The sequence below is a fragment of the Argentina anserina genome, chromosome 5 (assembly GCF_933775445.1).
Source record: "Argentina anserina chromosome 5, drPotAnse1.1, whole genome shotgun sequence".
Taxonomy (NCBI): Eukaryota; Viridiplantae; Streptophyta; class Magnoliopsida; order Rosales; family Rosaceae; genus Argentina; species Argentina anserina.
In genome coordinates, this window is record NC_065876.1 from 14,678,429 (window position 1) to 14,706,061 (window position 27,633).

The 27,633-nt window shown below is 38.2% G+C and overlaps 4 protein-coding genes and 1 long non-coding RNA gene across 5 annotated transcripts; 3 read left to right on the forward strand and 2 right to left on the reverse strand.

Moving 5' to 3' along the window:
- Positions 1–553: 553 nt before the first annotated feature.
- On the forward strand, positions 554–2,861 carry LOC126793221 (probable serine/threonine-protein kinase PBL15). Its single transcript, XM_050519683.1, has 5 exons — positions 554–1,075; positions 1,216–1,351; positions 1,744–1,880; positions 2,000–2,123; positions 2,223–2,861. The coding sequence occupies exons 1-5, from the start codon at positions 647–649 to the stop codon at positions 2,675–2,677; spliced, it is 1,281 nt and encodes a 426-aa protein (XP_050375640.1). The 5' UTR covers positions 554–646; the 3' UTR covers positions 2,678–2,861.
- A 517-nt stretch (positions 2,862–3,378) lies between these two features.
- LOC126793251 (uncharacterized) lies at positions 3,379–5,638 on the forward strand. The gene is made up of 3 exons (XR_007672043.1): positions 3,379–3,668; positions 4,145–4,208; positions 5,455–5,638. It is a non-coding gene; the product is annotated as an uncharacterized LOC126793251 (long non-coding RNA).
- A 1,226-nt stretch (positions 5,639–6,864) lies between these two features.
- On the reverse strand, positions 6,865–8,638 carry LOC126793217 (phosphatidylinositol N-acetylglucosaminyltransferase gpi3 subunit). Its single transcript, XM_050519674.1, has one exon. The coding sequence runs from the start codon at positions 8,527–8,529 to the stop codon at positions 7,051–7,053; it is 1,479 nt and encodes a 492-aa protein (XP_050375631.1). The 5' UTR covers positions 8,530–8,638; the 3' UTR covers positions 6,865–7,050.
- An 8,455-nt stretch (positions 8,639–17,093) lies between these two features.
- Positions 17,094–21,714, reverse strand: LOC126793210 (protein NUCLEAR FUSION DEFECTIVE 4-like). The gene is made up of 3 exons (XM_050519669.1): positions 21,282–21,714; positions 18,362–19,302; positions 17,094–17,725 (listed from the first exon to the last, which is right to left on the reverse strand). Exons 1-3 carry the CDS (start codon positions 21,588–21,590, stop codon positions 17,257–17,259), a joined length of 1,719 nt encoding a protein of 572 aa, XP_050375626.1. The 5' UTR covers positions 21,591–21,714; the 3' UTR covers positions 17,094–17,256.
- A 4,240-nt stretch (positions 21,715–25,954) lies between these two features.
- Positions 25,955–27,419, forward strand: LOC126793237 (uncharacterized). The gene is made up of 2 exons (XM_050519699.1): positions 25,955–26,993; positions 27,104–27,419. Exons 1-2 carry the CDS (start codon positions 26,477–26,479, stop codon positions 27,367–27,369), a joined length of 783 nt encoding a protein of 260 aa, XP_050375656.1. The 5' UTR covers positions 25,955–26,476; the 3' UTR covers positions 27,370–27,419.
- The last annotated feature ends 214 nt before the right edge of the window (positions 27,420–27,633 follow it).

Below are 27,633 nucleotides of genomic sequence, written 5' to 3' on the forward strand. Positions count from 1 at the left end.
ACAACTCTCCGTGAAGGAAGTTTTCGCAAACGAGCGACGAAATAAAAGTCGATATTCACGTTGTGGAAACGTAACGTTTTTCTAAATAAACGTTGTTACCGTTTTCAATTAATTCGACGTCGCAAGGCGAAACAAACACGTTTAATGAATTTCACAAATTTTATAAATTTAAAAGCAATCTAAAACTCGTTCTGAAAAATCGGGTTATTACAATTGCGATCAAATGAAATATAATCTAATACTCAATACCCTTTTAATCTTTGCAGTTGTTTGTAAACCAATTAAAACTACAAGGTATGCATAACTGAAAGGTACTAAAGTTAAGGAACTTGAGTGGACTCCAGCAAAATAACTACTAAAATTTTCTTTAAGAACCAAACTTTAAACTCAAAGAGCAACAAAACCTAAACTAAAAGTATCTGGTCATCTTTTGCATGAAGACACTACGTAGGAGACAAAATCACAACAGAAGATAATGTTACCCCTTTTAGCTGAGTGGTTAGAGCAGTTGAAGAAAGAATGTCACCTTGTTTCTCTCTTGAACATTTAGATAAAGAATCCGTGCTTCCTCTAATCTTTGCACCAAATGTGTTTCACCGACTACCCAATATTCCTCTAGTGAGTCTAGTCTCATTCTCCAACAATAATGAGGCCACAGCCCACATCAAAGCCATGGAGACCATTCACAGCAAAGTATTGCTGCTCCGCTGAAGATCAGACATTCTTTGGCAACTTCAGCCGGCCATGCAGACCTTCGAGATCAGATTTATCAAAGGATGGTGGTCAGCTACCCTCGTTCCGGCGACTATCTTTCTCTGATCTGAGCCGTTCTTCTTCCACGCGTATCAACGATGATCTTGCACAGTCTTTCGGGTCTGAGTTGCATGATTTTCAGCTGAGTGAGCTGCGTGGTATAACTCATGATTTCTCGAGTAACTTTTTGTTGGGGGAAGGTGGGTTTGGAACTGTACATAAGGGCTATATAGATGAGAATTTGAGGCAGGGTTTGAAGCCTCAGGCAGTAGCTGTCAAGCTCTTGGACATTGAAGGTTTGCAGGGACACCGCGAATGGCTTGTAAGAATTTTATTTTAAAGCTTTATCCTCATCAGTTTTACTTAATTATTTGGAAACCATTACGATTTACGAACTACAGTTGAGAACACCTAATCTTAAAAGCTTCTTCAATTTGCTCTCATATAACTTGTTTGTTGCAGGCAGAAGTGATATTTCTTGGGCAGCTGAGGCACCCTCATTTGGTCAAGTTGATTGGCTACTGTTGTCAGGATGAAGAAAGACTTCTGGTTTATGAGTTTATGCCCAGAGGCAGCTTGGAGAATCACTTATTCAAAAGTGAGTTTAGGATTTTACCTATTGTTATATGTTCATTATGTTGTAACATACGCACTATTAAAAGAGACACACGCTCACACTGGAAACTTGTACATGCATACACATATATAGAGCCTATGTGACTAGTACATTTTGTTTATTACCAACCATATATAGTTGTTTTGCTTTCTTTTCTTGTTTATTTAAAAGAAAATGATATAGTTCTTTTGCTCCTCTTGTTTGGTAAAATATCTTGCAAACAAATTTAATTAGTAAATGGCAATTGGTCATACATGCTTAATTAGTCACTTATATTTTCTTCAGTTATATATACTTCAGGAAGATAAATTATTATCTCCATCTCTGCACCTGGTTTCATCATCTTCACTGTACTTACGTCTTATTGACTACAGGGCTTTCAATATCATTGCCATGGGGAACAAGAATAAAGATTGCAATAGGAGCTGCCAAAGGCCTTGCTTTCTTGCATGGTGCCGAGAATCCAGTCATTTATAGGGATTTCAAAACTTCAAATGTCTTGCTAGATTCTGTACGATTATTTCTACATGAACACTTCCCTCTTAATTATCAGCAAAAGTTTTGCCTACTTTTAATTCCTTGAGTCTAATTAACACATTATATGCGCTGTGTTTTATCTGGACTTCATAGGATTTTACGGCAAAACTGTCAGATTTCGGACTTGCGAAAATGGGACCTGAAGGATCAGAAACACATGTTACAACAAGAGTAATGGGTACGTATGGCTATGCTGCCCCAGAATACGTCTCAACAGGTATACCATAATTTAACCATGATTTAATCCCCATATTCTTGTATCTAATCTTGTTGTTTCAACTAGTTGGGGATAAATGCATTCAACTTTGTATTTCAGGACAATTGACAACAAAATGTGACATATACAGCTTTGGGGTGGTGCTTCTGGAATTGCTTACCGGAAGAAGAGCCATGGACAAATCAAGACCAAAAAGTGAGCAGAATCTGATAGATTGGGCAAAACCCTACCTCACCAGCACACGAAGGTTACGTTACATTATGGACCCGAGGCTGGCCGGACAGTATTCTGTGAAGGGTGCAAAGGAGATTGCCCTTCTGGCATTGCAGTGCATATGTATGAGCCCTAAAGACAGGCCGAGGATGCCAGATATTGTTGAAACCCTAGAAGCCGTGCAATTTTTGAAGGACATGGCGGTGACACAGGGGCATTGGCCTGCGTCGCCCAAATCCAATAGAAATGGGGTGTTTGGTGCTAAAGCTAGAATGGATGGAAATAAAGTTGGCTATATCAGGAAATCCACCCCAGCTACAACAGTAGCTCGGAAATCTTGAGAAATATATGACTCAAGGCGCGATATATGTCCATGTGTAACATAGAAAATGTGTGTGCATGGTTTACTTAAAAGCACGTTAAGATCCGAGTGGCATGCATGTTAAGTTGCCCGAGTAAATATATAAAAGGATCAATTGCAATATGTTGGCGTACATATAATTACATATATATATAGTAGCATCTTGACATGCAGTGATCTTTTTCTCGTTTTGACAATTTTTTTTTGAGCCGTTTTGTTTTGACAAATAGTTTGACAGCCAATCTAATTACAGCCAGAAGGGACGTACCTGTAATAATCCGAATTTTTAGAAACTAAATGTCGAGTATTTTTTAAGTGTTAAACTTGTGAAATTAATTCAAGACGACAATTGGAGGTTTGCGACATTTCAAAACAAAAACAGAAACGTTCTCGGATCGTTTAATTAGAAAACGTAACGTTACCGCAACGTATAGATCGACTTTTATTCCGTCGCTCGGTTGCAAAAACTTCCTTCACGAAAGTCGTAGAGCTCATCGATACGAATTCGTGGACATGTCATGCGTTCGAATCGGACGTCGGATGCAAAAGTTATTAACGTCGGAAGTTCGTTTCCGATTTTGGAAATAGTATAAAAGGAAGGAGAGGAGATTAAAAATCAGAAAATCAGATTTTTTCTAAAAATCAGATTTTTTCTAAAAATCAGATCGGGGTACTGTTCACCCGAGCTCGGGTACTGTTCACCCGACCCAAAAACCTTCTCCGGCCGATTTCTCCACCATCCGACGTCGCCTCATGTCGTGCCACCTATCAAACTGACGGGCTCGACGAGCTCCATCTTTTGGGCTACGTCTTGCACTCCGGCGACAACCACACACGGTGTAGCAACCGCCGGAAGTTACTGTTGTGGCGGCGCCGCCTCCTCCGGCCACCATGGCTCAAGATTCTTGGGGGGTTTTGCTTGTCTCAGTCCCAGCAACATTCCCACAAAAGGAATCGAGCCAAATCGAAGTGTAAGTACCCGAATCAAAATTTCAATTTTCTAGGGTTTGTGAATAGTGCCGATTTTATGTTCTTCGTTGTTTGGACTGTTTAGACTCGGATTTAGACCTTGGTGTCAACTAGGAAGTTGTTGGAAATGTTGTTTAGGTTGTGGTAGTGAAATTTGGTGATGATTGGTGGCGGTCGGTGAACAGTAACGCCGAATGAATAGTAAATGTGAATAGTAACTCCGCATGAATAGTGATCTGTAACAGTAACTGTGAATAGTGATCTGTAAAAGTAAATGTGAACAGTGGCATGGTAAAAACAGTAACTTTGAACAGTGTTTTGCTAAAACAGTAACTGTGAACAGTGGTTTAGTAAAAACAGTGATTAGTAAACATGAACAGTGTTCCGTGAACAATGTTTTATGAACAACATTTAGCTGTGCTGAACTCGTCACCTGATATTTTAAGTATCATTTTCTAAGCATTTATCGTGCTATTAGGTGACTGACGAAACGAGTGAGGAAATTACTTTCAGGGTCGTGGAAGTTGCACGCAGGAAAGAAGGTGAGTAAAATCTCACTTATTTACGAATCTACCCTTGCGGTGATTCCAAGATTTTTGCAAGAGTTTTTAATATTGAATTACGACACGTATACAATATAGTGGATTACGTATATATCGTATAAATGGTAATAAGTACATATATATATAGTTTGCTATATTATATACTGTTATGAATTCATTGGAATTGGTCATTTCGAATGACGAGAATTAAATGTTGAGCATGTGATGTGATTTTTGTACAATATGAGGTGTGATTATTGTACGTGGTTTTAACATGAGTTTGTTAAAATGTTTTGTCTTCGGACGAGTTTTGTCTTCGGACGAGTTTTTGTCTTCGGACGTGTTGATGAAATATGACATGTATACGATATAATTGATTATATATATATTGTATAAATGGTAAATATGTACATATATATATATATAGTTTGCTATATAATATACTGTTATGATTTTATCGTGATTTATGTCATTTCGATGACGAGATTTAAATATCGAGCATGTGATTTTAATTTGTACAATATGATGTGAGATTATTGTACATGATTTTAACATTGAGTTTGTTAAAATGTTGATTTGTCTTCGGACATGATTTTTGGTACAATATGATGTGAGATTATTGTACGTGATTTTAACATTGAGATTGTTAAAATGTTGATTTGTCTTCGGACATGATTTTTGGTACAATATGATGTGAGATTATTGTACGTGATTTTTAACATTGAGATTGTTAAAATGTTTATTTGTCTTCGGACGTGATTGGTACAATATGATGTGAGATTATTGTACGTGTTTGGGAAGTCGGAACCTAGCCTTTGGCCGGGCGAAAGTTACGATACAGTTAGAGCTCTAGTCTGTCTGCCTTAGTACTGCATGTGAGGTAACGGGTGGTTATCTGCTCATGGGTACTCAGATTGTTTTGGATGTTGGGTAGCGTGGCTATCCAACGTCGGCGGTGTATTACGAGAGGGGTAACAGATGTGTACTAGCGTTCTTGGTACCCGTAATATAAATGCATTTGGGTAACCAGAAGGGTTACTTAATTTCTCATGAGCGTTTTATTTCATATTTCTTTGGGACAACCAGATGGGCCGTCCATTGACTCATGAGTGCATTTATATTTGTTTGATTTATGGATTTTCGTATATATATTAATATGCGAGTTATATTTTCATTTTACTCATACGAGCTGTAAAGCTTACCGGGTTTGTGTTTACAATCCCGGTGCACCAATTCGATGGTGTAGTGGATAACTCCGCAGGTGTGGATTAGCGGGAATTGACGGACCGCTCAGAGGACTTGAAGTTATTCATCTCCAGCTTGTGTGAGGATTTTGTGTGACTATCTTGTGAGTTTGTTGTGAGGATTACGCAATTCCATTTGTTATAATATTGAATTATAATTTGGGTTGTAATAATCGGTTTAACTGAGTTGTATTTTGAACTCAGAGATGATCCGCTGTGGCATTTTAAATGATTTCGATTCGTTGAAATTGTTTGGTGTTTAACGACTTTGAAATTTTGAGTTTTTAAGCTTGAAATTTTAGGGTCGTTACAGTACCACACGCGGTGGTTAATTGTTTTTTTTTTAAATAAATCGACAGTGTTCTTAAAAATCTTTCTAGACATGTTTGAGACTTATCCGAGTCTAAGAATCGTGTCAAAACAATCATGAGTATGTGACAATTTCACACTCGAATCCTACCAACTCGACCATGTTTCTACGTAGTTGTCTAGATGAGTAATTATTTGTCTGTATGAGTAATTATTCTGTGTACCGGCTACAACTCGTGGTACTGTCATGTGGTATACTCAATCAATTATATTACATCATGATTTAATTAGCATGCACGCGGTGAAAATGGTAAAAGATTATTTACATATGAAAACTAATCAGAAACAATCACAGTAAAAAATGGACCAATAATCTTAAGAGGTACGCCACGTGGAATATGTGGCGGGTATATATAATAATTTCTTCTGCATAGATATATAACTTTTAGATATAAATCCGTCAAGAATAATGAGATATTTAAACTCGCTCTAGATTTATAACATCATTGAATTTAGATGTAATGCCAATTCAACACGGGAATAAATAATCAACTTAGTCAGTGATCATAAACTACAATATTGGCACAATCTATATTAATTAGTAGATTGATACCTAATCATTGGGTCCTTGATCCCAATAATTAATCAGAGTAATGTAGTTAAAATTAATTAGTAGCTAAGGGGGTATCTCAATTATTAATCCTTCCTCTCAAAACGTACATGTAGAAGACGTTAGAAAATGCAACCGATCCCCACGGAATAAAGAAGAGCCTAGATACAACAAAGGCCTCAGAACACCAACCAGTAAAGCAACAAAGCTAACCAGCAAAACAAAACAAAACGTACGCTAAGGACAGCCAATACTCTTTGGATAAATGCGTTAGAATGCTGCCTTAATTTGACTTCAAAGTTCAAACCTTCTAATGGTATCTCCCCTAACGTGTGGGGCGTGACTTTTGCTAACAGAAAGTATCAACATCAAGCATCATTGCATCAACACATGGACTCAACCTATTCTGGGTTTACACTAGAAATTGTTCATTTAACTCAAATTCAATCCACACTTAGGTAAAGAGTAGGAACTGAGGAAGTATAATTCGAAAACATAAATTAAGTTTCCGATTTCGACAAATATGATAAATTTCTATTGAAAATGAACTCGCTCATAGGTTATTTCGATATTCTTGTGAACTCCAATTCTTGTAAAACAATACAATTTCCTAAAGAAAATTGGAGATGATCGAAGTGAGAAAAGAAGAAAAACAAATGAAACCTATAGTATAGCTAGCTCAAGGATAGTTACAAAATGTATCATTCTTTATACAAAGAAACAACCTCTCGTATGCCAATGCCATCTTCTTCGCAGTAAACATGGAACTAGCGTACTCCCTACACGCCTTCCCTCGTTGACTCATCCTCTTCGACCCTTCTTCCACAGCCGACTCCAGAGCCTCAAGCAACGAAGCTACGTTCGGAGCAAACATAAACCCGAACTCCTGGTCGACGACAATGCTTCCTTTAATACTCGGAAACCTCGACGCCATCACCGGCTTCCCACTCATCATCGCCTCCATGAGGGTCAGGTCAAGACCTTGGGGCCTTAGGGTCGGGTTCACAAACACATCTATGGCATTGTAGAAGGCATGTAGTTTAGAAGGACTCATTGATCCTAGAACAAGTACACGAGGACCTAAATCCTTGTAACGCTGCTCCCATGGTCCAGACCCGGCCACGATAAGATAAACGTTTGGATGTTTGGCTATGAGTTCAGAGAAAGCTTCATACAGAATAGGATGGCCTTTATCTTTAACTAACCTACCCGCCACCCCAAACACCATGCTAGCATTTTGTGGAATCCCTATTCCACCTCTGAACTCTTTCCCAAGCCTAGAGTCGACACCGAAATCTTCATCGTTGACGCCGTTGAGTATGACATGGACTCTCTTGTTCGGTATCTGATACTCGTCCCTAAGCATTTCTCCACAACTGTCGCTAATAGCTACGTGATGAGCGTAGTTATGGAAGAACCTGATCTCGTTGAGGACCTTTGGAACTACTCCTTGTAAACTTTGGTTGAAGGCGGGTTCTATGGGCTCGCCATGCTTACGTGTTAGGTCCTGGAAGATGTTGGAGTGCAAGCTCTCGAGCGCTATGCCGTGCCAAGAGACGGCGAGGTTGGGGAGCCGGCGAGCTAGCCAGTGAGGAAGCGCGACGCTTTCGGAGTGTACGACGTCGAACTTCTGCTTCTGGTCTTCTTCTAGAAACTGTTCGTAGGCTTTGTTGTATCTCCAGTAGCCAGGGTCGCCCTCGTGGAAGTGAAGATAGGGTGGGGAGGAGCTAGGGCTGAGGTTGAGGTGGTTGTGGCTCATGAGCTCTTGTGGTTTGACTGGGGAGGTGAAGACGTGGACTTGGTGGCCGAGGTGGGCGAGGGCAGTGTGAAGAGTATGAGCATGGCGCTCCATGCCGCCTGGAGTGGTTGCAATTGGCCATTTCCGGGAGAAGACGGCGATTTTGAGGGAGGTTGGGGGATTGGGGCGGTGTTGGAGGAAGGAGAGGCGGTTCCAGGAGAACTCAGCTGCACGCAGGTCGCCGGAGAAGGGAGGGTTGTTGTTGAAGTGGTTGGAGAGGGAAGTGCAGATGGAGGTGGTGGTGGAGGAGTGGAGGAGAAAGAGGACGGGGATGGTGAAGAGGACGATGAAGAAGAGGGTGGTGCAAAGATTTGATTGGGAAGAGGAATTTAGTTTCTTGTGTTTGATGAAGGAGGCCATGCTCTATCAGTTGTTTATGTTTGGGAATGGGGTTTGTGCTAGATGTTTGGTTTTGCTGTTTGAAATTTTTATAATTTGGTTGTGGTGGAAAAAGTTGGAAGATGCCCACGCACTGAAGCAAGTGAGTGCTTCGGGCAGGAACTTTCTTTGAGTGCGTTTCTCACGCTCTTTTTTTTTTAGAGGGGAAGAATATCATGTGCCCTCTTTAAGGTTGAGGCATTTCCAATGATCGTTAAGCCTTTGATCAAACTACAATCAACAATTTTACCATTTTCAGTTACCAAATAAAACCTAAGCTAGATAAGCTACGTTCGTTTTTGCTGGCTTGGTGAAATTAATTCGTTACGATTCCAAATAAATTTTAGTTCTTATTAGGGGTGTACTCGGTAGTGGCTGGCGGTGGATCTCCCATTTACAGAACAAAAGTCGATTGCAGTGACCCACGAAATATTGCCGCCTTCATTGTAAGTGAGTGAAATAATAGAAATAAAATTAATTGTCAACCATATGATTTTGTATTCCATAACATTCATTGTGAGGGTCAATTGTATGTCTTTTTGTTCATGGTAGGAACACAACATCATTTATTCTTATATGATTACATATGATAGATTGTATGTACGCTCGTAGGTAAATTATTAAAACTATGAATGGAATCGATATAATCGTACATATTGTTGATCCGTGTTCGTGAGCTTGTATATATTAAGACAACCCTATTTGAAAAGCTCAGTAGTTCACTCGGCTTGGTTAAGTTAATTAGGCAATGGCTCCGGTAACCAAAAGATATTAATTAAGTTGAGGTAAAAACCCTTCGATGGTTTTTTAATTATCGTAGTTTAAATTAGACGCATGAGCATGTAGTCTTTGACTCGGAAGACTTTAATCAGACGCATCTGCATGTCGAATTTGACTTGGAGGCCCCGTCACATTACACTAACCCAGTTATTGGGTAATTTGTGGTGCAAGTAATTGATATGTATGAATCAGTGCATGTTAAATTGACTTTCTTAACATGAATTGCTTACTTTATCTTTCATTTTCTTAACTAGTTTATAGGGTTGACTAATGCACATTACAAAGCAAAGGTTGAGCTCTGATACGTGTTCTTTGGTAATAAGGAAGTTTGGGGCTACCTTTGCTTTCCCTTTGTCAAAGCCAATGTGTACGCGTGATATTGCATAACATGAGATATTGGACAAAGAAAATGTGCGGAATGTTATTCATTTGCATTGTTAATATTCTTTATGATTATGACCCTCTTAAGATCGTTATGTATTATTCTAGTCCGGTGTTGCATGCATGCCGCAAGGAATGACCTTCATAGCTCTTGCGCGCTTCTTAAACCCAATTCCACAAAAGCAATCTTCGTCACAGCTTTATTATCACACTGCAAGTTTATAGTTACCCTAGGTACGTCGGTGTCACGACCCCGAATTTTGAATGATAAAAATTCGAATTTGAAGCCATGTAAATTCTAAAATAATCTCAAGTATACTGAAATCATCTTATCATAGCAGTTCAACGTTTCAGATCGGGTAACACTAGTAGATATGAAGAGGTTACGAAGACTGAGTGTATGGAAACTGAGTCCACATCATGAATCAGTCGACTTGAATAATACACAATCAATGGAAATGTAAAATTCATTCAATCCTCACCACTAACAGCAGAAAGAAATCTTCGACGTCTTCAGAGTAGTCCGTCAATTCTGTTAATCTACACCTGCAGAACTATCACCTACACTATTGAATACGTGCATCGGGATTGTAAACACAAACCCAGTAAGCTTTGCAGCTCGTATGAGTAAAACAACAATATAACTCGTGTATAAATACAAAAGAAAAATACTAAAAACATTTAATTATAAATGTACTCATGAGTCATTGGACGGCCCATCTGGTTATCCAATAATATCTGAAAATATAAGTGCTCATGAGAAATTGGGCAATCCATCTCTTTACCCAAATACATTTATAATACGGGTACTCATGAGCGCCAAGTACTCATCTGTTACCCCTCATGAAGTACCCCGCCAGACATTGGGCAACCTCTCGTTACCCAATATCCAAAAATATGTGTAATAACCCGAATTTTTAGAAACTAAATGTCGAGTATTTTCAAAGTGTTAAACTTGTGAAATTAATTCAAGACGACAATTGGAGGTTTGCGACATTTCGAAACGAAAACGGAAACGTTCTCGGATCGTTTAATTAGAAAACGTAACGTTACCGCAACGTATAGATCGACTTTTATTCCGTCGCTCGGTTGCGAAAACGTCCTTCACGAAAGTCGTAGAGCTCATCGATATGAATTCATGGACACGTCATGCGTTCGAATCGGACGTCGGACGCGAAAGTTATTAACATCGGAAGTTCGTGTCCGATTTTGGAAATAGTATAAAAGGAAGGAGAGGAGATTAAAAATCAGAAAATCAGATTTTTCTAAAAATCAGCTCGGTTACTGTTCACCCGAGCTCGGGCAGACCCAAAAACCTTCTCCGGCCGATTTCTCCACCATCGAACTGACGGGCTGGACGAGCTCCATCTTTTGGGCTACGCCTTGCACTCCGGCGACAACCACACACGGTGTAGCAACCGCCGGAAGTTACTGCTGTGGCGGCGCCGCCTCCTCCGGCCACCATGGCTCGAGATTCTTGGGGGGTTTTGCTTGTTCCAGTCCCAGCAACATTCCCACAAAAGGAATCGAGCCAAATCGAAGTGTAAGTACCCGAATCAAAATTTCAATTTCTAGGATTTGTGAATAGTGCCGATTTCATGTTCTTCGTTGTTTGGACTGTTTAGACTCGGATTTAGACCTTGGTGTCAACTAGGAAGTTGTTGGAAATGTTGTTTAGGTTGTGGTGGTGAAATTTAGTGATGATTGGTGGCGGTCGGTGAACAGTAACGCCGAATGAATAGTAACTACGAATAGTAACTCCGCATGAATAGTGATCTGTAACAGTAACTGTGAATAATGATCTGTAACAGTAACTGTGAATAGTGATGTGTAACAGTAAATGTGAACAGTATCATGGTAAAACAGTAACTTGAACAGTGTTTTGGTAAAAACAGTAACTGTGAACAGTGGTTTAGTAAAAACAGTGATTAGTAAACATGAACAGTGTTTCGTGAACAATGTTTTATGAACAACATTTAGCTGTGCTGAACTCGTCACTGATATTTTAAGTATCATTTTCTAAGCATTTATCGTGCTATTAGGTGACTGACGAAACGAGTGAGGAAATTACTTTCAGGGTCGTGGAAGTTGCACGCATGAAAGAAGGTGAGTAAAATCTCACTTATTTACGAATCTACCCTTGCGGTGATTCAAGATTTTGCAAGAGTTTTTAAGATTGAATTACGACACGTATACAATATAGTGGATTACATATATATCGTATAAATGGTAATAAGTACATATATATATAGTTTGCTATATTATATACTGTTATGAATTCATTGGAATTGGTCATTTCGAATGACGAGAATTAAATATTGAGCATGTGATTTGATTTTTGTACAATATGAGGTGTGATTATTGTACGTGGTTTTAACATGAGTTTGTTAAAATGTTTTGTCTTCGGACGAGTTTTGTCTTCGGACGAGTTTTTGTCTTCGGACGTGTTGATGAAATATGACATGTATATGATATAATGGATTATATATATATTGTATAAATGGTAAATATGTAGATATATATATAGTTTGCTATATAATATACTGTTATGATTTTATCGTGATTTATGTCATTTCGATGACGAGATTTAAATATTGAGCATGTGATTTTGATTTGTACAATATGATGTGAGATTATTGTACGTGATTTTAACATTGAGATTGTTAAAATGTTGATTTGTCTTTGGACATGATTTTTGGTACAATATGATGTGAAATTATTGTACGTGATTTTAACATTGAGATTGTTAAAATGTTGATTTGTCTTCGGACGTGATTTGGTACAATATGATGTGAGATTATTGTACGTGTTTGGCAAGTCGGAACCTAGCCTTTGGCCGGGCGAAAGTTACGATACAGTTAGAGCTCTAGTCTGTCTGCCTTAGTACTGCATGTGAGGTAACGGGTGGTTATCTGCTCATGGGTACTCAGATTGTTTTGGATGTTGGGTAGCGGGTGGCTATCCAATATCGGCGGTGTATTACGAGAGGGGTAACAGATGTGTACCAGCGTTCTTGGTACCCGTATTATAAATGCATTTGGGTAACTAGAAGGGTTACTTAATTTCTCATGAGCGCTTCTTTTTATATTTCTTTGGGACAACCAGATGGGCCGTCCATTGACTCATGAGTGCATTTATATTTGTTGATTTCTGGATTTCCGTATATATTGATATGCGAGTTATGTTTTTATTTTACTCATACGAGCTGTAAATCTTACCGGGTTTGTGTTTACAATCCCGGTGCACCAATTCGATGGTGCGGTGGATAACTCCGCAGGTGTGGATTAGCGGGAATTGACGGACCGCTCAGAGGACTTGAAGTTATTTATCTCCAGCTTGTGTGAGGATTTTGTGTGACTATCTTGTGAGGTTGTTGTGAGGATTATACATTTCCATTTGATATAACGTTGAATTATAATTTGGTTTGTAATAATCGGTTTGACTGAGTTGCATTTTGAACTCAGAGATGATCCGCTGTGGCATTTTAAATGATTTCGATTTCATCGAGATTGTTTGGTGTTTAACGACTTTGAAATTTTGAGTTTTTAAGCTTGAAATTTTGGGGTCGTTACAATATGGGTACTCATAAGCCGGGAATCATCTGTTACCTCTCATGCCAGTACACCGGCAGACAGACTATAGCTCTAATTGTATCGTAATTTTCACCCGGCCAAGGCTAGGTTCCGACATGTCAACACGTCCGACGACTGGTCCGAAGACAAAAAAACACGTCTGAAGACATAACACACGTCTGAAGACAGAAAACGTTTTAACAAAACTCAATGTTAAAACCACGTACAATAACAATCCACTCATGTTATTGTACTACAACAAGCGACTCTTGCTCAAATAAAATAAATATAGTTGCCACAATATAATTCATTTAGAAATAAGAACGTAACAATATATAATATAACAACTCATATATATGTATTGTATTTACCATTTTATACACATACATAACCCACTATATTATATACATGTCATAGTTCGATCTTTTTAAGAAAACGTAAATATGAGTCACCGCCAATGGTAGACTCGTCATAGTGAGATTTACTCACATTCACCATAGTCCATAATCACAAAAACCTTTTCAAAATCATTTATTAAAATAGAGTTTCACTTACCCATGAACCGTAGACGATCAAGTTCATGTAATTTAAACCAAAACATATTTTTAAAATAATTTTTATAAACTAGTGATGCAACGACTATGGTGACAACCCAAACTAAATTCATAAGTATAATACTACTTCGATCATGATGATCATTGTGAGGTTTACTCACCTCATTTCCTGCGTGCAACTTCCACGACACTGAAAATAGTTTCATCACTCGTTTCGTCAGTCACCTAATAGCATGATAAAATGCTTAGAAAATGATACGTAAAATATCAGGTGACGATTTTCAGTACAGCTAAATGGTGTTCATAAAACACTGCACATGTTTTATTGTTTTACTAAACACTGTTCAAACACACTGTTTACATAGCGTTCACATTTACTATTCACTGAGTGCTGTTTACGACCACTGTTCACAGTACTATTCATGAACTCTGTTCATGCGGTGCCACTGTTCACCGACCGCCACTAATGACCACCAAATTTCACCACTACAATCTAAATGACATTCGTAACAACTTTTTAGTTCACAACAAAGTTTAAATCAAAGCTTAAAACCTCCAATTTCAGAATTTCCGAAAAATCTCAAATCAAGAACCGTAGAATTGAAATTTCTTGGTTCGAGTTCTTACCTTTCGATTTAGCTCAAAACCTTTGGAGAGGTTGTTGACGATGTTGAGGGAAGGATTTTGAGACCGGTGGTGAAGCCTAAACTCGCCGGAAAATTGAAGAACACAACCGGGTTACCGACGGGTATTCGAGTCGACTTCCGGGCTTCGATGCGTGAAAACCGGCGTGCTACTCCACGATCCACCACCACATGGAGGCGCGCAAGGAGGAGATGAAGCTATCTGGGTCCGCCTGATCGCCTGAAACCGCCGGAGTCGGCTGGAAAAGTCGGGTCGGGTCGGAAGGAAATTTTCACCTCTAAAGACGCGAGTGCGGAGAAAGGGGAATGAAAAATGGAGTTATGACAGTCGGTACGTACCCCTTTTCTTGAAAGCCAAATATTTTACCAAATGTCTAATTCGATCTGTAACAATCCACAAACTTGGGGCAATTGAAAAGAAATAATAAGTAAGATATATCAAACTATATATACCAACACACATACATAGTATATATTATCTGGAATAATTAATTATTTGTTTTATTAGTTTGTTATAATATATAACACAACTTTGTTGAACAACATTCCCATGCATGCATATTTTGCAGACAATTTATTCATTATTTATTTAGTAACCATCAGTAGGAATAGGAGTTTTGATGTTGCGATTATTGGATGCGTAGTGATCTATGCTACTTCCCACCTTCACGGGTTTATCTGTCATAAAAAACACAGTAAGTCAAGTGAGGCAAAGATAGATAAGATACTGTACATAGGAGGAGGGCAAGATAACGATCGATTACATACAATTTCTTTGTTTGTGGCACCAGGTTGTTGAGCAGCCATGTCTGCAGAGTTGTAGTGAGGATGATCATGATCCAAGGGTAGTTCTTGATGAGCTGACTGAGCTCTGACGTCGGGACACGCTATTACACATCTCATAAAACAACTGTAACTTCCACTGCAATTGTATTGGCAACGGTCTGCACATTCCTCATCTACTGCATTTCCAGTGCTGATGAACAGGATCGCGATCGCTACCACCACAAACAAACCCTTCGACACCATCTTTGATATAACAATATTGTTATATAATTAGGAAATTTTCAGAGAGAAATTAATTAATGGTAAAGAATTGTGTAATGTGGTTATGTTTCTCCATGAAGGGCAGTATATATACTGATACATCTTCGTATATTAAAAGGTCATTTCATCAACAACCCTGTCGTAATGGTGCGCAGATGGCAATCATGCCAAGCTTGTGAACCATGAAAGAGGAATATATATATATATATATATATATATATATATATATATATTCTCAAATTAGGAGGTCTGCATCAATGATTTTGGTGTGGATTTCTATTTTTGAACCACTTTTCGGATGAATGTCCTCATTTCCACCGTTTAGTATCTAAATATTGTGTAGATTATCTCTACAAAATTTCAGCAAATTTAGTGATCGGTAAGGTCCTCAAAATCGAAAAAAATGACGGATTGAATTATGTCAAACATAAACCGTTCATGTTTTAATAGAAAACACAATTTTAAGGGTTTTAACGATCACCAAATTGGCTGAAATTTTACAGAGATGATCTAAATAATATTATCTAAATACTAGACGGTGGAAATGAGGAAATATGATCGAAAAAGTAATGCAAAATGAAAATCCGCACTAAAACAGTGGTGCAGACCTCCGCAGCCAAAAAGGGCTATATATATATAATTTTTTTTTGATATCTCCTTATTGAATGAAGTTTGTTTTAGACACAACATTAAATCATAACTAATCCTTACGTCTAATTTCGTGCATAGATGTCAACCATGTCCATCTTGTGATCTGACATGCGAAATACATTTCTTGATATTACCAATTTCGTAGGAACATGCATCTGCTACATTTCCTGATTATTAGAAACTCAACTAATTAACTATAAAATGTCGCTAACTTTATTATTTTCTCAATAATTATTCAAAAAATTATAAAAAGTAACAATTTTTATTATGGTTTGTGTGTAGTATCTGATGCAGGGTGCTACCGCACTAATTAACTAGACCAGTTTGCTATATATATATATATATATATATATATATATATATATATATCCAGTTCAAGTGAACATTCATTCTGAAATTACATAGTGATGTTCTAATTTTAGCACATTTTTCAGTCAAATTTTTCATCACAAATGATTCAATATTTAGATATATTATTAAAAATCATCTTTACAAAATTTCATCACATTTAACAATTTGAGATTTCACAGGCAGCAAAATCCAAAAAGATATAGTTTTGATACATTATTATGTACGTACATGGCATTGTTTCTTCCAATATTTTCTATGATTAAGGCAAAGATGTAAAAGTACTATTCTTTCTCCTTTTCTATATTTCTCAACATCGACATATACTATTTCTCTACGTTATTGAGGCCTCAGAAGTTAGTATAGTAGCACGTTCGGAGAATCCTACAATGCTGTTTAGCCTGTTCATCGAGTGTACGTTGTAGAATATATTAAGAGTATCACAGATAGTATAAATGCTGTGCAAGTGGAATTTCCTGGACCCAATCTATATCTGATTGTACATGGAGACTGTTAAAGTATTGCTTCATGAATATGATCTTATATATATTAGCCTCAATATACCTCAGTATATATTGTATCATCATTAGTACAAGAATATGGACTACAGCTTCATTGATTTTGTTAAATTTAAACTTTTTCTCAAAGCTTAAGAAATAAAGCTTGTTGTCACTCCCTTCAAAATTTAGTAACCTAAGGAATGTGTTATCTGTAAGCTAACAACACTCTAAGCTAGTACAGTTGTGTTGAACGATTATGCTCAAAATGGTCATATGCATGTCTAGTTCTTAAGAATAAGAGCACACTTGAAGCTAGCCCTAAAACAGATATGCACGCCCACCCCACAAATGTTAGGAAATAGCAGTTCCTCCCCATGCATACTATTGTGTCAGCTGATATGATGCTGAGGCCAGTGCTTACATTGGCATCGTAAACAATTGCAGCTAGAAAACCATAAACAAGTGAACCAAGTGGTATGTTTGTAATGAGAATGTTGTGATTGACACCTACACTGTTAGGCCCGAACAACTCCGAAGTAATTGAAACAGCAGCCGCAAAAATGAAACCGGAGCTCATTCCGATCAGTGCAGTGCCGGTGTGCAAAGCCAAGGTACCGCTTGATCCAGCAAGCAATATGAAAGCAACTGGGGTTGGCAAAAGTGCTATGGTTAGCCATCCTGTTCTCGCAAAATAGAACTTCCTGCACATTTATGGTATCATTCAGTTTGTTAGTTTTGCTTAAAGAAGGGCGAAGCTATTAGATATTTAGATCTCATGTAATTATGTTAGTACTTAAATGATGTGTACTGACTGGGAGGTCCATGCCTCTCCTATATATAGAGGTGGGATCAACACGATGTACAAGTACATAGGAGGCGGCCAACAAGGTGATTTGAAATAGAGCTCCAATCTACGCTTGGAGAGGTGTATTTTCGGTCCATAGTTTTCCTCACATAGCAACTTTGGTGCAGATATTAATCATATTATACATTGTCGCAATTTCGGTCTTTTGTTGAATAATCTTTGCAACACTGGTCCTTTTTGTCATTTTGATGTCAGAAGCTGAAGGTCATTCTCAGGAGCAGAGTTCTTCATTCTTAAGTTGGGAGATGATGGACTTCAAGACCATGTACCTTTCCTCGTCAAAAAGATGGAAAGGACCAGCATTGTAACGATTTCTCAAACACAAGGACCAAAATTGTGAAATCAAAACCATGGACACAAGCACCGGGCCGAAAGCACAATTTTTGCTTCAGTCTTACGTAACTCTCAAAGGTGTTATTCTGAAGGAAAAAAAAAAACTCTCAAAAGATGTTTAGAGCTGGAAGTTACTTACGCTCGTATGTAGTCGGGTACAGCTGATAGCAACCGGCCGAAGAATGAGAACGATGAATAGAGAGTCACAAGTGTTGTGGTATTGGAGCTCTGCCCTAGTGATTGAGCTATCTGTCCAAGATTGTTACTGTAAACAAGACCAATGGTACCTCCACAAAAGTATGCAATGTAGTACAGCCAAAAATCCAACCTTCTCACAAGCAGTCTCGCAGAGTGCTCTTCTCCTAGCATTGCCAATTGATTCTTTCCAACAATTGTTCCAAAACACCCTGTGTACTCCGCATTCTTGTTTCGAAATGACAAACTTTCAGCGGATGCACCATTATAGACCAAGAGGTGAGAAAGTGATCCATTCCCATTGATACTAGGCTCACGAGTCAGGAGCTCTTTGTGTAGCTCGAGATCATCTACATCAACAAGAATGAAGCCTGAACCTTCAATGCGGATGTTAGAATGAACGGCATGAAGAAACCAGTTCCTAGCATAGACAATGCCAGGAATATACAAAGGGAAAATGAGTAGGAAAATGGCTCCAGCCAAGAAGACGCGAGCAGTTGCTGTGTCAAAAGAGGATGAACCAAAGAGAAGAAGGTAAATGCCAGTTAGAACAGCTAGGATATTCAAAAAGAGAAAAATGATGGAGTCACGACGAACTCCATCAGGTGGAAGGGGGTCGAGAGAGGGTTGTCGGAGAATTGGGATCAATGCTGCTACAGAAGTGATAAGAGGAATGACAGCATTCAAAAAGAGAAATAAAGAAGTGGAAGAGGAGTCAATTGCATCTGCAGCGAGGTTGTATAAGGCCGCACTTACACCATTAAAGCTCACTGTGAGTGATATTGCTAAGGGTTGATTAGCTGGGAAATTCCGAATGCAAAGAACGAAGCATACTGTGTTGAACCAACAGATGCTACACCCAGCCAACAAACACAGAAGAAACATCTGTAGGCCATGAAAAATCATAACAAAAAATTAAATTAATTATCTTCTCATCCACCAAACTATTACAAATTCACAAGGGTTCATAGTCATAGACTCTTAGTTAAGTCATTTCAACACAATTTAAAATTAATCAGCTATACCACTCAAAGAATTAAAACTTATTTATTAATAATGAATCATCCAGTCATCCATCACATGCAAATGTGCTCTTATGTACGCTGCTATGTGATTAAGATTGATAAACAATACAGCCTGCTATATCTGGATCCAGCACATGCAATGCCACAAAGTTTTTCTCCAGTAGTGTCTCAAAGTTAGGTTGAAACTGGGAAGATTAGTTGTAAGACAGAAGAACCAAACAGTTTGATTCTGGCTTCATTTACTATATAGATTAGTTTGATTAAGGAAGCATATAAACGTTATAGATTTATTTTATAGGTCTTCTTCTACTTTAAAGTTATCAAAACAACAATGCAGAGAGGCTTTGTACGTACAGCCATCATATATAGTCGATCCCCAGGAAGGGTATACGGAATGGTTAATTACCTTAAACCCTAATGAAAAACCAGCTAGCGTACATAAGAATAGAGAAAGAAAAAGAAAACGAAAATGCAAATACATATGGAAATAAAAAAAACAAAATACTACCAAACTCTTAACAGTACCAAGTGGTATCCTTCCAATAATTTTGCTGGTGGTCATTTTCAATCATGCAAAGATGTTTTAAACACTTTGTTGAAATGCAGATATTGATGTAAGGTTTCACCAAACATAACTATGCTTTCTATTTACCACCGCAGATTTACTCATAATGTCAATTTTTCTCTTTGGAAATAAAAATCTGAAGGAGAAAAAAGAAACATAACGGCTCTCTATCTAAACCATATCGATCTTCCTCTTTTCTGTTAGTAATCAGTTGAAAAATAGATGACGTAAAGCTAGATACACCTATCTATTTTTTTCTTTAAAATTCTCATCACACCAAAGATTATACCACAAACATTTGAATACATAACTTTTACGTTGCATCTCACCTAAAGTAAATAGATATGCCAAATACTGATAACAGTCTCCTCAAGTCTTCTTACAACTAACTGGGATAAACATATATCCCATATTATGGTCAAGAATTAATTTAGAAGTTCATGTGGTGCATGAGATCAAAATTATACAACTAAGAACTGTAAAATCTAATACAAGTGTGGCAATCAATATGATGGTCCACTGGGCCAAGGCCAAATCCTGTTATGAAATCTAGCATTTAGTATCTTTGTTTCTAATATTGTGTCAAACAAAATCTATCTGAAACCAAATATATGTTATTTTTCTAATAAATACTAAAAAAAAAAAATCAAAGTTTCATAGTACCATACCAGCCAGTCTATCTGTCCAAAGTTCTAACTAATAACGGGTTAGTACAGTAACTATGGTGGCTGACTGAATGTTTGTTAAGCTAGCATGTTAGATTGAACAGAAAATACTTCAACAAAAATGAAACTCCAAAATGGAAAAAAGATGACTAAATGAGCTACCATAACTGGTAGAACAAAATCGGATACTAAGAAAAAAAAAAAACAAAGAACGGCAAGCCACACGGACATCACGTACGCAAACCCCACAAATAAATGAACGGCAAGGAAAGCTTTGTATTCTTCTTCTCTGTTTTGTTTGATATTGACAATTTCTCCTCGAAGTAAAAATGAAAGAAACGAAAATGCCTGAAGGTTCCAGTGTATAGCAAAAAAAAAAACACAGTTCTGGAAAAAAGGTAGTTGAAGATGAAGTAAACATCCACCTAAATTTTGCGTCTTACACAAAACCAAAGAAAGCCCACTTCAGACTTTTGGGAATAATAACCTAAAAAGCAATGCGTACGTAATGAAAATTTCAGAGCAAATCAAAGAGTACGTCATAATAACAAACGCAAATACCAAGTTTTAGGGATGTTAATAGAGAAGAAGGGAAACGAAAGTACGTACCACGAAATAAGGCAAGACGATGATTTGCCGGATGACGAGCCATTGAAGGCCGTAACCGACGAACCCCATGAAGGCAGCCATGAAGAGCACAACCCACAAAGGAAAATACATCAAGGCCAAACCGGACGACCACCCGAAAACCTTGCCCAAATCGGAGGCAGTGGCCAAGTAATTCAGCTGCACTTGCGAAATCCCCAGCACGGATTTCAACACCGACGAGTAGGACGAGAAGTCGAAGTTGGTTCCGGTGAATGCCTGAATCCAAATCGTGGCCACCAGAATCATCCATTTCCTCGACTGACCCGCCATGAACACGAGAACTGCTAGCTTGTAATAACTGATAGGCCGGAGACCCTTTTCCTGGGACGGCGGCGGCGGCGGTTTGTTAACGCTGCCCCCGCTGCTAATGCTAATGGGTTTGTAATTGTATGAAGAAGATGATGCTGATGAGGAAGAAGAGGAGTCTCGACGTGGCCTCATTTATAAACCAACGATCTCCCTTATTATTCATAATAATAATGAGGACGTTCTTTCCGTACTTGTCATTTTCTAGCTTCTTTGTTTCTTTTCTCAATTTCTTGTCAATCGATATTATGATTTGAAATTGGTGATTATTTCATCCGATAAAATGGTTGGGTGGTGGGCAATCTTGTTTCGTCAATTCAAGATAACATGCGGTTAAGTCGATTGTTATACATTTTAATACCGTAATAATATCAAAAACCGAACTACATATATCGCAATTTGACACATGACTAGAACCATCACAATAAGAGCACTTTGTATTTGTATATTTGATACCCGAGTGATGGTTATTTTCATAATGGTCAATGAAAAAAGTGTGGCATTATTATCTCCAGCCAATCTCTAAATCCAACACATACAATGATAACTTATTGAATCATTCCACTATTGGTGCATAACCAGAACATATATTCTCTTATACCATATTATTCTCATCACACAATATATGCGAGCGATATAAAAATCTGCTAAGGTTAAGAAATATTGAATCTAACCTTTAATTTGTGTAAACACAATTTGAAAACACCCATTAAAAATTTATCTGCTTATTTTTTATCGATGCATAATGCATAGCTCTGAAATTAAAATCTCAGATCGATTTTATAACCCAATGGATAAATCTTACAACTCATTCATTTGGTGATATTCCATACAGACGAACAAATCAAAACGTACAAGAGTAAAGATTGTACACGATTTCTTAAATTTCTTCTTATCTATGGTTTGATTGTTTTGCTTGTAGCTAGGTGTTACAACCTTAGAGCCTGAAAGGCTGGGCATGGCATGAGCCATGGGCCGTGCCTCAGCGAGGCTCACGCATGTAAGGAAATGCATGCAAGAAGCAAGGCAAATCAGTAGCGGAGGTATTAGCCTCGCTAGCATAGTGGTTGGCTGAGTATTAGCCTCACTAGCAAGAGCCTCACAAGCACAGAGTCAGGTGGCAAGCAATGCAATGTAATGCGGAGTTATTAGCCTCGACAAATGCAGGCATATTAGCCTCGTTAGCATGCAAGGCAGATGCGGAGACAAGTGCAAGGGCTGGGCTGGAGATTAGCCTCGCTAGCAGATGCGGACAGATTAGCCTCGCTAGCAGACCTGTAGGCTGGATATTAGCCTCGCCAACAAGGAAGTGGACATATCTGAACGACAGGTAGATTAGCCTCGCCAGCAGACCTCGGCAAACACTAGGCAGACAATTGGCTAGATATTAGCCTCGCTAGCACAGAGCAGGTAGACCTATAGGCTAGAGATTAGCCTCGCTAGCACTGACCATAGGCGTGGATGCAAGACAACAACACACATGGGAGGGCACGGTGGCAGGCAAGCACATGTAGCAAGCAAGCAAGCATGCGCGCGTAGCGTGCATGTAGGTCGACAGCAGTGGCTATGACATTTGGTGTGCAGGGGCATGCATGACTCATACATGACAATTACTAGGCAGTTCACAAGTAGTAGGCGGTTACCAAGCAAGTAGTGGGCGGTTATCAAGCATGCATGAAGTTATCCGAGGTAGTTACCAAAACAGTAGGCAGTTATCTAAGTTAGTGGGTGGTTACTCATGCAAGGTGGTTACTCATTCTTGAAAATATGACCAGTAGTTACTCATGCAAGGTAGTGAGGTTAGTGGGCTGTATCATGGAAGTTTTAATGCTTGTTTGGCAAACATGCAGGCTGCCACATCACCCTAGGGCAGTTAGGGGTGTTAACCGCCATGCACAATTGTAGTGCAACATAACCTAGGCCAATGGGGTTGACATTGGTAAGAAGAGAAAGTTGTGAGAGACAATCACAATCGAGTGTGTGAGAATACAAGTAGGGAGAAAACAATTATAAGGGTGAGGGAAACACAATAGAGAGCTAGGCAGATAGGGCATGTCAGAATTGCGAAGGCTGTAAGCCTCATTGTATCCTCATTGTACCCTTAGGTTGAGTGATTAGTGTAGACTCACTAAGTGAGTGGCTAGGCAGATTGGGTTTGGGTAGACCAAGGTTGGGAGCGGACTCCCGTAAACATTTGTGTTGTTGGTGTGCGTGTGGCTTGTATACACATTGTCGATTATTAGATAGTTTCCGTTGTGCAATAGTTAATTGAGCGAGAGAAATAAGTAGGCTGACTAGGTAGTGTGGGTTGTTTAGCGCCATCACATACGAAATTTTTTTTGGTATCGATTGTTTCGTGTGACACTGAGTTAAGTGGTTAATTATTTGTCCATAAATGATCGAGAGAGACCATCAAACTCACGTTAACGTGCACCATGTGACGTGACAGACCAGCGGCATCCAATGGTCCAAAGTGCAATAGACAATTGGGGGTTCTGTTCTGGTTCAGGTGGTCGATGCACTACCAATGTACCATGTGTTTGGTTCTTACCGTTCTTTCTGCTTTTGCGATTTCAAATTTTAAATCGATGAAGAACAAAACACCTCGAACATATGAACTACGACGGAACATGAGATCGAGATCAAATAATGGAATCCCTACTGATGTATGAGTCGTATAATTTGAGGGACAAACTTAGTGTTGATCATGATCGTCGTGACAACTTAATTAGACCTAATTAAACTAATTCACGTGCATGGAGCAAGAAAACTTAGGGTTTGGTTCTAATTAGGTAGTGATCTACCTTTGGGCTCATGGTTAAGGATCTGATTACTCTAGCACACATGTGAGATTCATCACAAGTTTTTATATAGAAGACTCCCTAGTGTTCCAAGATTGGAAAAGTCTTTTCCAATTTGAAAAAACCAACAAAACCTAGCTGATAAATTATAACCATATATAAATCAATACTTATGGGTGACATTTGGTTTGTCTTGGTTTTGTGCTAGAATGTTAGAAGCTTGGAACTTCATCACCTACTGGTCTTTTCGGTGATTTTTAGTTTGCCCAAAAAACCTAGTTGGAGATGAGAATGGATGACAAGGTTATGAGTCACCTTAATTAGCACCTAGGTAGGGGCTTATACTTTCATGTTGGGTCTAATATATCAGATATACAGATATTACAAACGTAGGATAATAGACTCTACGAAGGGTTGGCAATATGACGGGACAATACTCTAAGGATATTAGCTAGTAGATTTTAGTTCTATAATTATATTGATCCATTTCAATTCCCCTAAAATTTAAAATTGGTCATGTCGATTTCAAGATACATCAATGTGCTTTTTTGGCAATCTCCTGGGAAATATTAGAGAAATCTTACGAATTCCATGAAACAGTTGCATTTAGAAAATGAATCATCTTTGTTACAAGGGATGGTATGGTGGCAGAAGAAATTAGAGTCAATAGGCTGCTAGCAGAGATAGCCACTTGATGTCAAAACTAAGCTTATATTACAATTAATGTTGAATTTGTTTAATAGGACAACGTACAGGGACTTTCATAAGAACTCTTCTATATTGTAGCATGTCATCGAAATGAAAACATCGGAACTTTAGCAGATGAGATTTTGTCCCAAGAGGTTGTTGAAGAGTTTGCTTGATCGAGTATAGAAGTGATAGAACTGCGCCGTCCTTTAGTGTCTTGCACATCAGTGGTGGACTCAAGATTCTAAGTTAGGATGGACTTGAAATTTTTCTCCTAATTGAAGTGATAAGAATTTTTTTAGTATATTAGATTCATGTGTCAAATATTAGGCTAAAAGAAATGTTTGTATGCCTATAAAAACATCCAAAAGACCAAAACCAAGGAGTGTGTGAGTCCTTGAGTTCAATTTTAATTTTGAGCCCATTTTCATTGAGAGAATGTAAGGAAAATATATTTAAAAGAAGAATTCCACACAAAAAGAAGTAGAAGAAAGAGAAAAAAATGAATTGTTGTGGATGAGAATCGAACTCGGGCGGACTACATGTAAGTTATGATACTAAATAAAACCTGCTGAGCACTCATTATGAACTATATTGGACATGTTAAAATAATTATGAGAAAACTTTCGGATGGACTTGAGTCCACCCACAGCTTAACGTAGGTCCGCCTCTGTTGCACATTTGAATTTAAAAAGGGCCGCCAACCGACGCTGCTATATGTGTGTGCATGTAGTTGAGTCGATTATGAAAGAATATGGAAAGCGAAACCATTATGTTAAGCGGGCGTAAAAAATGACAAGGTGGTTGGTTTTGGATTTGAAAAAAAAAACAAAGAATTGGTTTGAAGGTCATCCTTGGCTTGAGTACTTGGTGGATCAAGACAAGATATATTGTTTTTCATGTTTTCTATTTGATAGAGAAAACACTCCTCACCCTGTGTTTACTATAGATGGGTTGAGAAATTGGAAGGATAAACATGTGCTCAAGGTACATATGGGGGTTAAAGACAGTCCACACAATGAAGCCATGGAGAAGTGGTACTTACTGAGAAATGTGGCTACTGAAATTGAGAGAATTTTTGTAAAAAAATCAGCAAAAGAGGTGGAGCATAATTGATTAAGGTTGAAGGTTGCAATAGAGGCTGTGAGACTTCTAACAAACCAAGGACAAGCATTTAGAGGCCATGATGAATCTGAAAGCTCTCTTAATGGTGGAAATTGTAGGCAAGTTAAGAAGTCTTATGAAAGAATGGCTAGTGAAGAGGATATGATGATATTGCAAAATGGTCCTCAAAATGCCAAGTACACAAGTCCAGCTGTTCATTAGCAGCTTTTGAACATTCTTGGTAATAAAGTGAGGCAAATGATTTGTGAAGAACTTGGTGATACAAAATTTTGCATTCTTGTTGATGAAGCAGTTGATGCAGGTGGCAAGGAGAAAATGTCTATTGTTTTGAGGTTTGTTGATCGTCAAGGCTTTATTCGAGAACGGTTCTTTAAGATAGTGAGTGTTCCTGACACAACCTCATTAACTCTTAAATCAGAGATAGTTAAAGTTCTTAGTATGTTCAATTTGCACGTGAGAAATATGCGTGGTCAAGGATATGATGGAGCAAGTAACATGAGTGGTATTTGGAATGGCTTACAGGCAATGTTTCTAGCAGAGTGTCCATCTGCATATTACGTTCATTGTTTTACTCACCGGTTGCAGCTAGCATTGAATGGTGCGGCTAAAGGAGTTCATGATTTATGCCGCTTCTTTTCTACTTTGTTGTTAGTTGTGAACTTTGTCGATTCATCTGCTAAGCGCAAGGGTGCACTAAAAGCTGCTAGAGATGATGAAATCCAAGATTTGATAGCTCTTAACACTCTTCAAACTGGTATGGCTCTAATCAAACTTGTATTATATTAATATTATTAGATTTTTTATATTCTTGGTTTACTTTAAATTCTTACCACTATTTAATACTTATTCTCATTCATCAAATAGGTACGGGGTCTAATCAAACTTGTACTTTGCAACGACCAGCTAGTACTCGTTGGAGCTCTCATTTTCACTCTATTAAAAGTTTGATTGAATTATTTGGTTCAACCGTAACAACCCTATATCATATCATGGACACTGCATCCTTACCTATTCAGGGAGAAGCTAGTGGTATTCTTAGAGCTTTGAGAACCTTTGAGTTTGTGTTTTGTTTGATTATGATGGATAAAGTCATGAAAGTCACAGAAGTACTTTGTCAAGCATTACAATGAAAAAACATTGACATTGGAGAAGCAATGAAGTTTGTTCAATGTACAAAAGAAATTCTACAAGATATGAGAGATGATGGTTGAGATGATTTAGTTATGGTTCTTGCATCTTTTTGTGAGAAACATGATATTGTTATGCCTGATATGAGTGCTCGTTGGTTTGATGGTACGGGTCGTCCATGTCAACAGAAGAATTTCATCACCAATGAGCACCACTTCCATGTAGAGGTATTTAATGCGGTACTTGACTTTCAATTAAGTGAGCTA

What these genes read in the sequence shown, in the direction of transcription:
- LOC126793221 (XM_050519683.1), top strand. Translation starts at nt 647, where the DNA reads ATGAGGCCACAGCCCACATCAAAGCCATGGAGACCATTCACAGCAAAG. An exon ending in AGGGACACCGCGAATGGCTT is followed by an intron (nt 1,076 to 1,215) that starts GTAAGAATTTTA and finishes TGTTTGTTGCAG; the next exon opens with GCAGAAGTGATATTTCTTGG. An exon ending in GGAGAATCACTTATTCAAAA is followed by an intron (nt 1,352 to 1,743) that starts GTGAGTTTAGGA and finishes TATTGACTACAG; the next exon opens with GGCTTTCAATATCATTGCCA.
- LOC126793217 (XM_050519674.1), bottom strand. Translation starts at nt 8,529, where the DNA reads ATGGCCTCCTTCATCAAACACAAGAAACTAAATTCCTCTTCCCAATCA.
- LOC126793210 (XM_050519669.1), bottom strand. Translation starts at nt 21,590, where the DNA reads ATGGCGGGTCAGTCGAGGAAATGGATGATTCTGGTGGCCACGATTTGG. An exon ending in TCGTCTTGCCTTATTTCGTG is followed by an intron (nt 19,303 to 21,281) that starts GTACGTACTTTC and finishes CATGGCCTACAG; the next exon opens with ATGTTTCTTCTGTGTTTGTT. An exon ending in GTACCCGACTACATACGAGC is followed by an intron (nt 17,726 to 18,361) that starts GTAAGTAACTTC and finishes ATAAATGTGCAG; the next exon opens with GAAGTTCTATTTTGCGAGAA.
- LOC126793237 (XM_050519699.1), top strand. Translation starts at nt 26,477, where the DNA reads ATGATTTGTGAAGAACTTGGTGATACAAAATTTTGCATTCTTGTTGAT. An exon ending in TCTTAACACTCTTCAAACTG is followed by an intron (nt 26,994 to 27,103) that starts GTATGGCTCTAA and finishes TTCATCAAATAG; the next exon opens with GTACGGGGTCTAATCAAACT.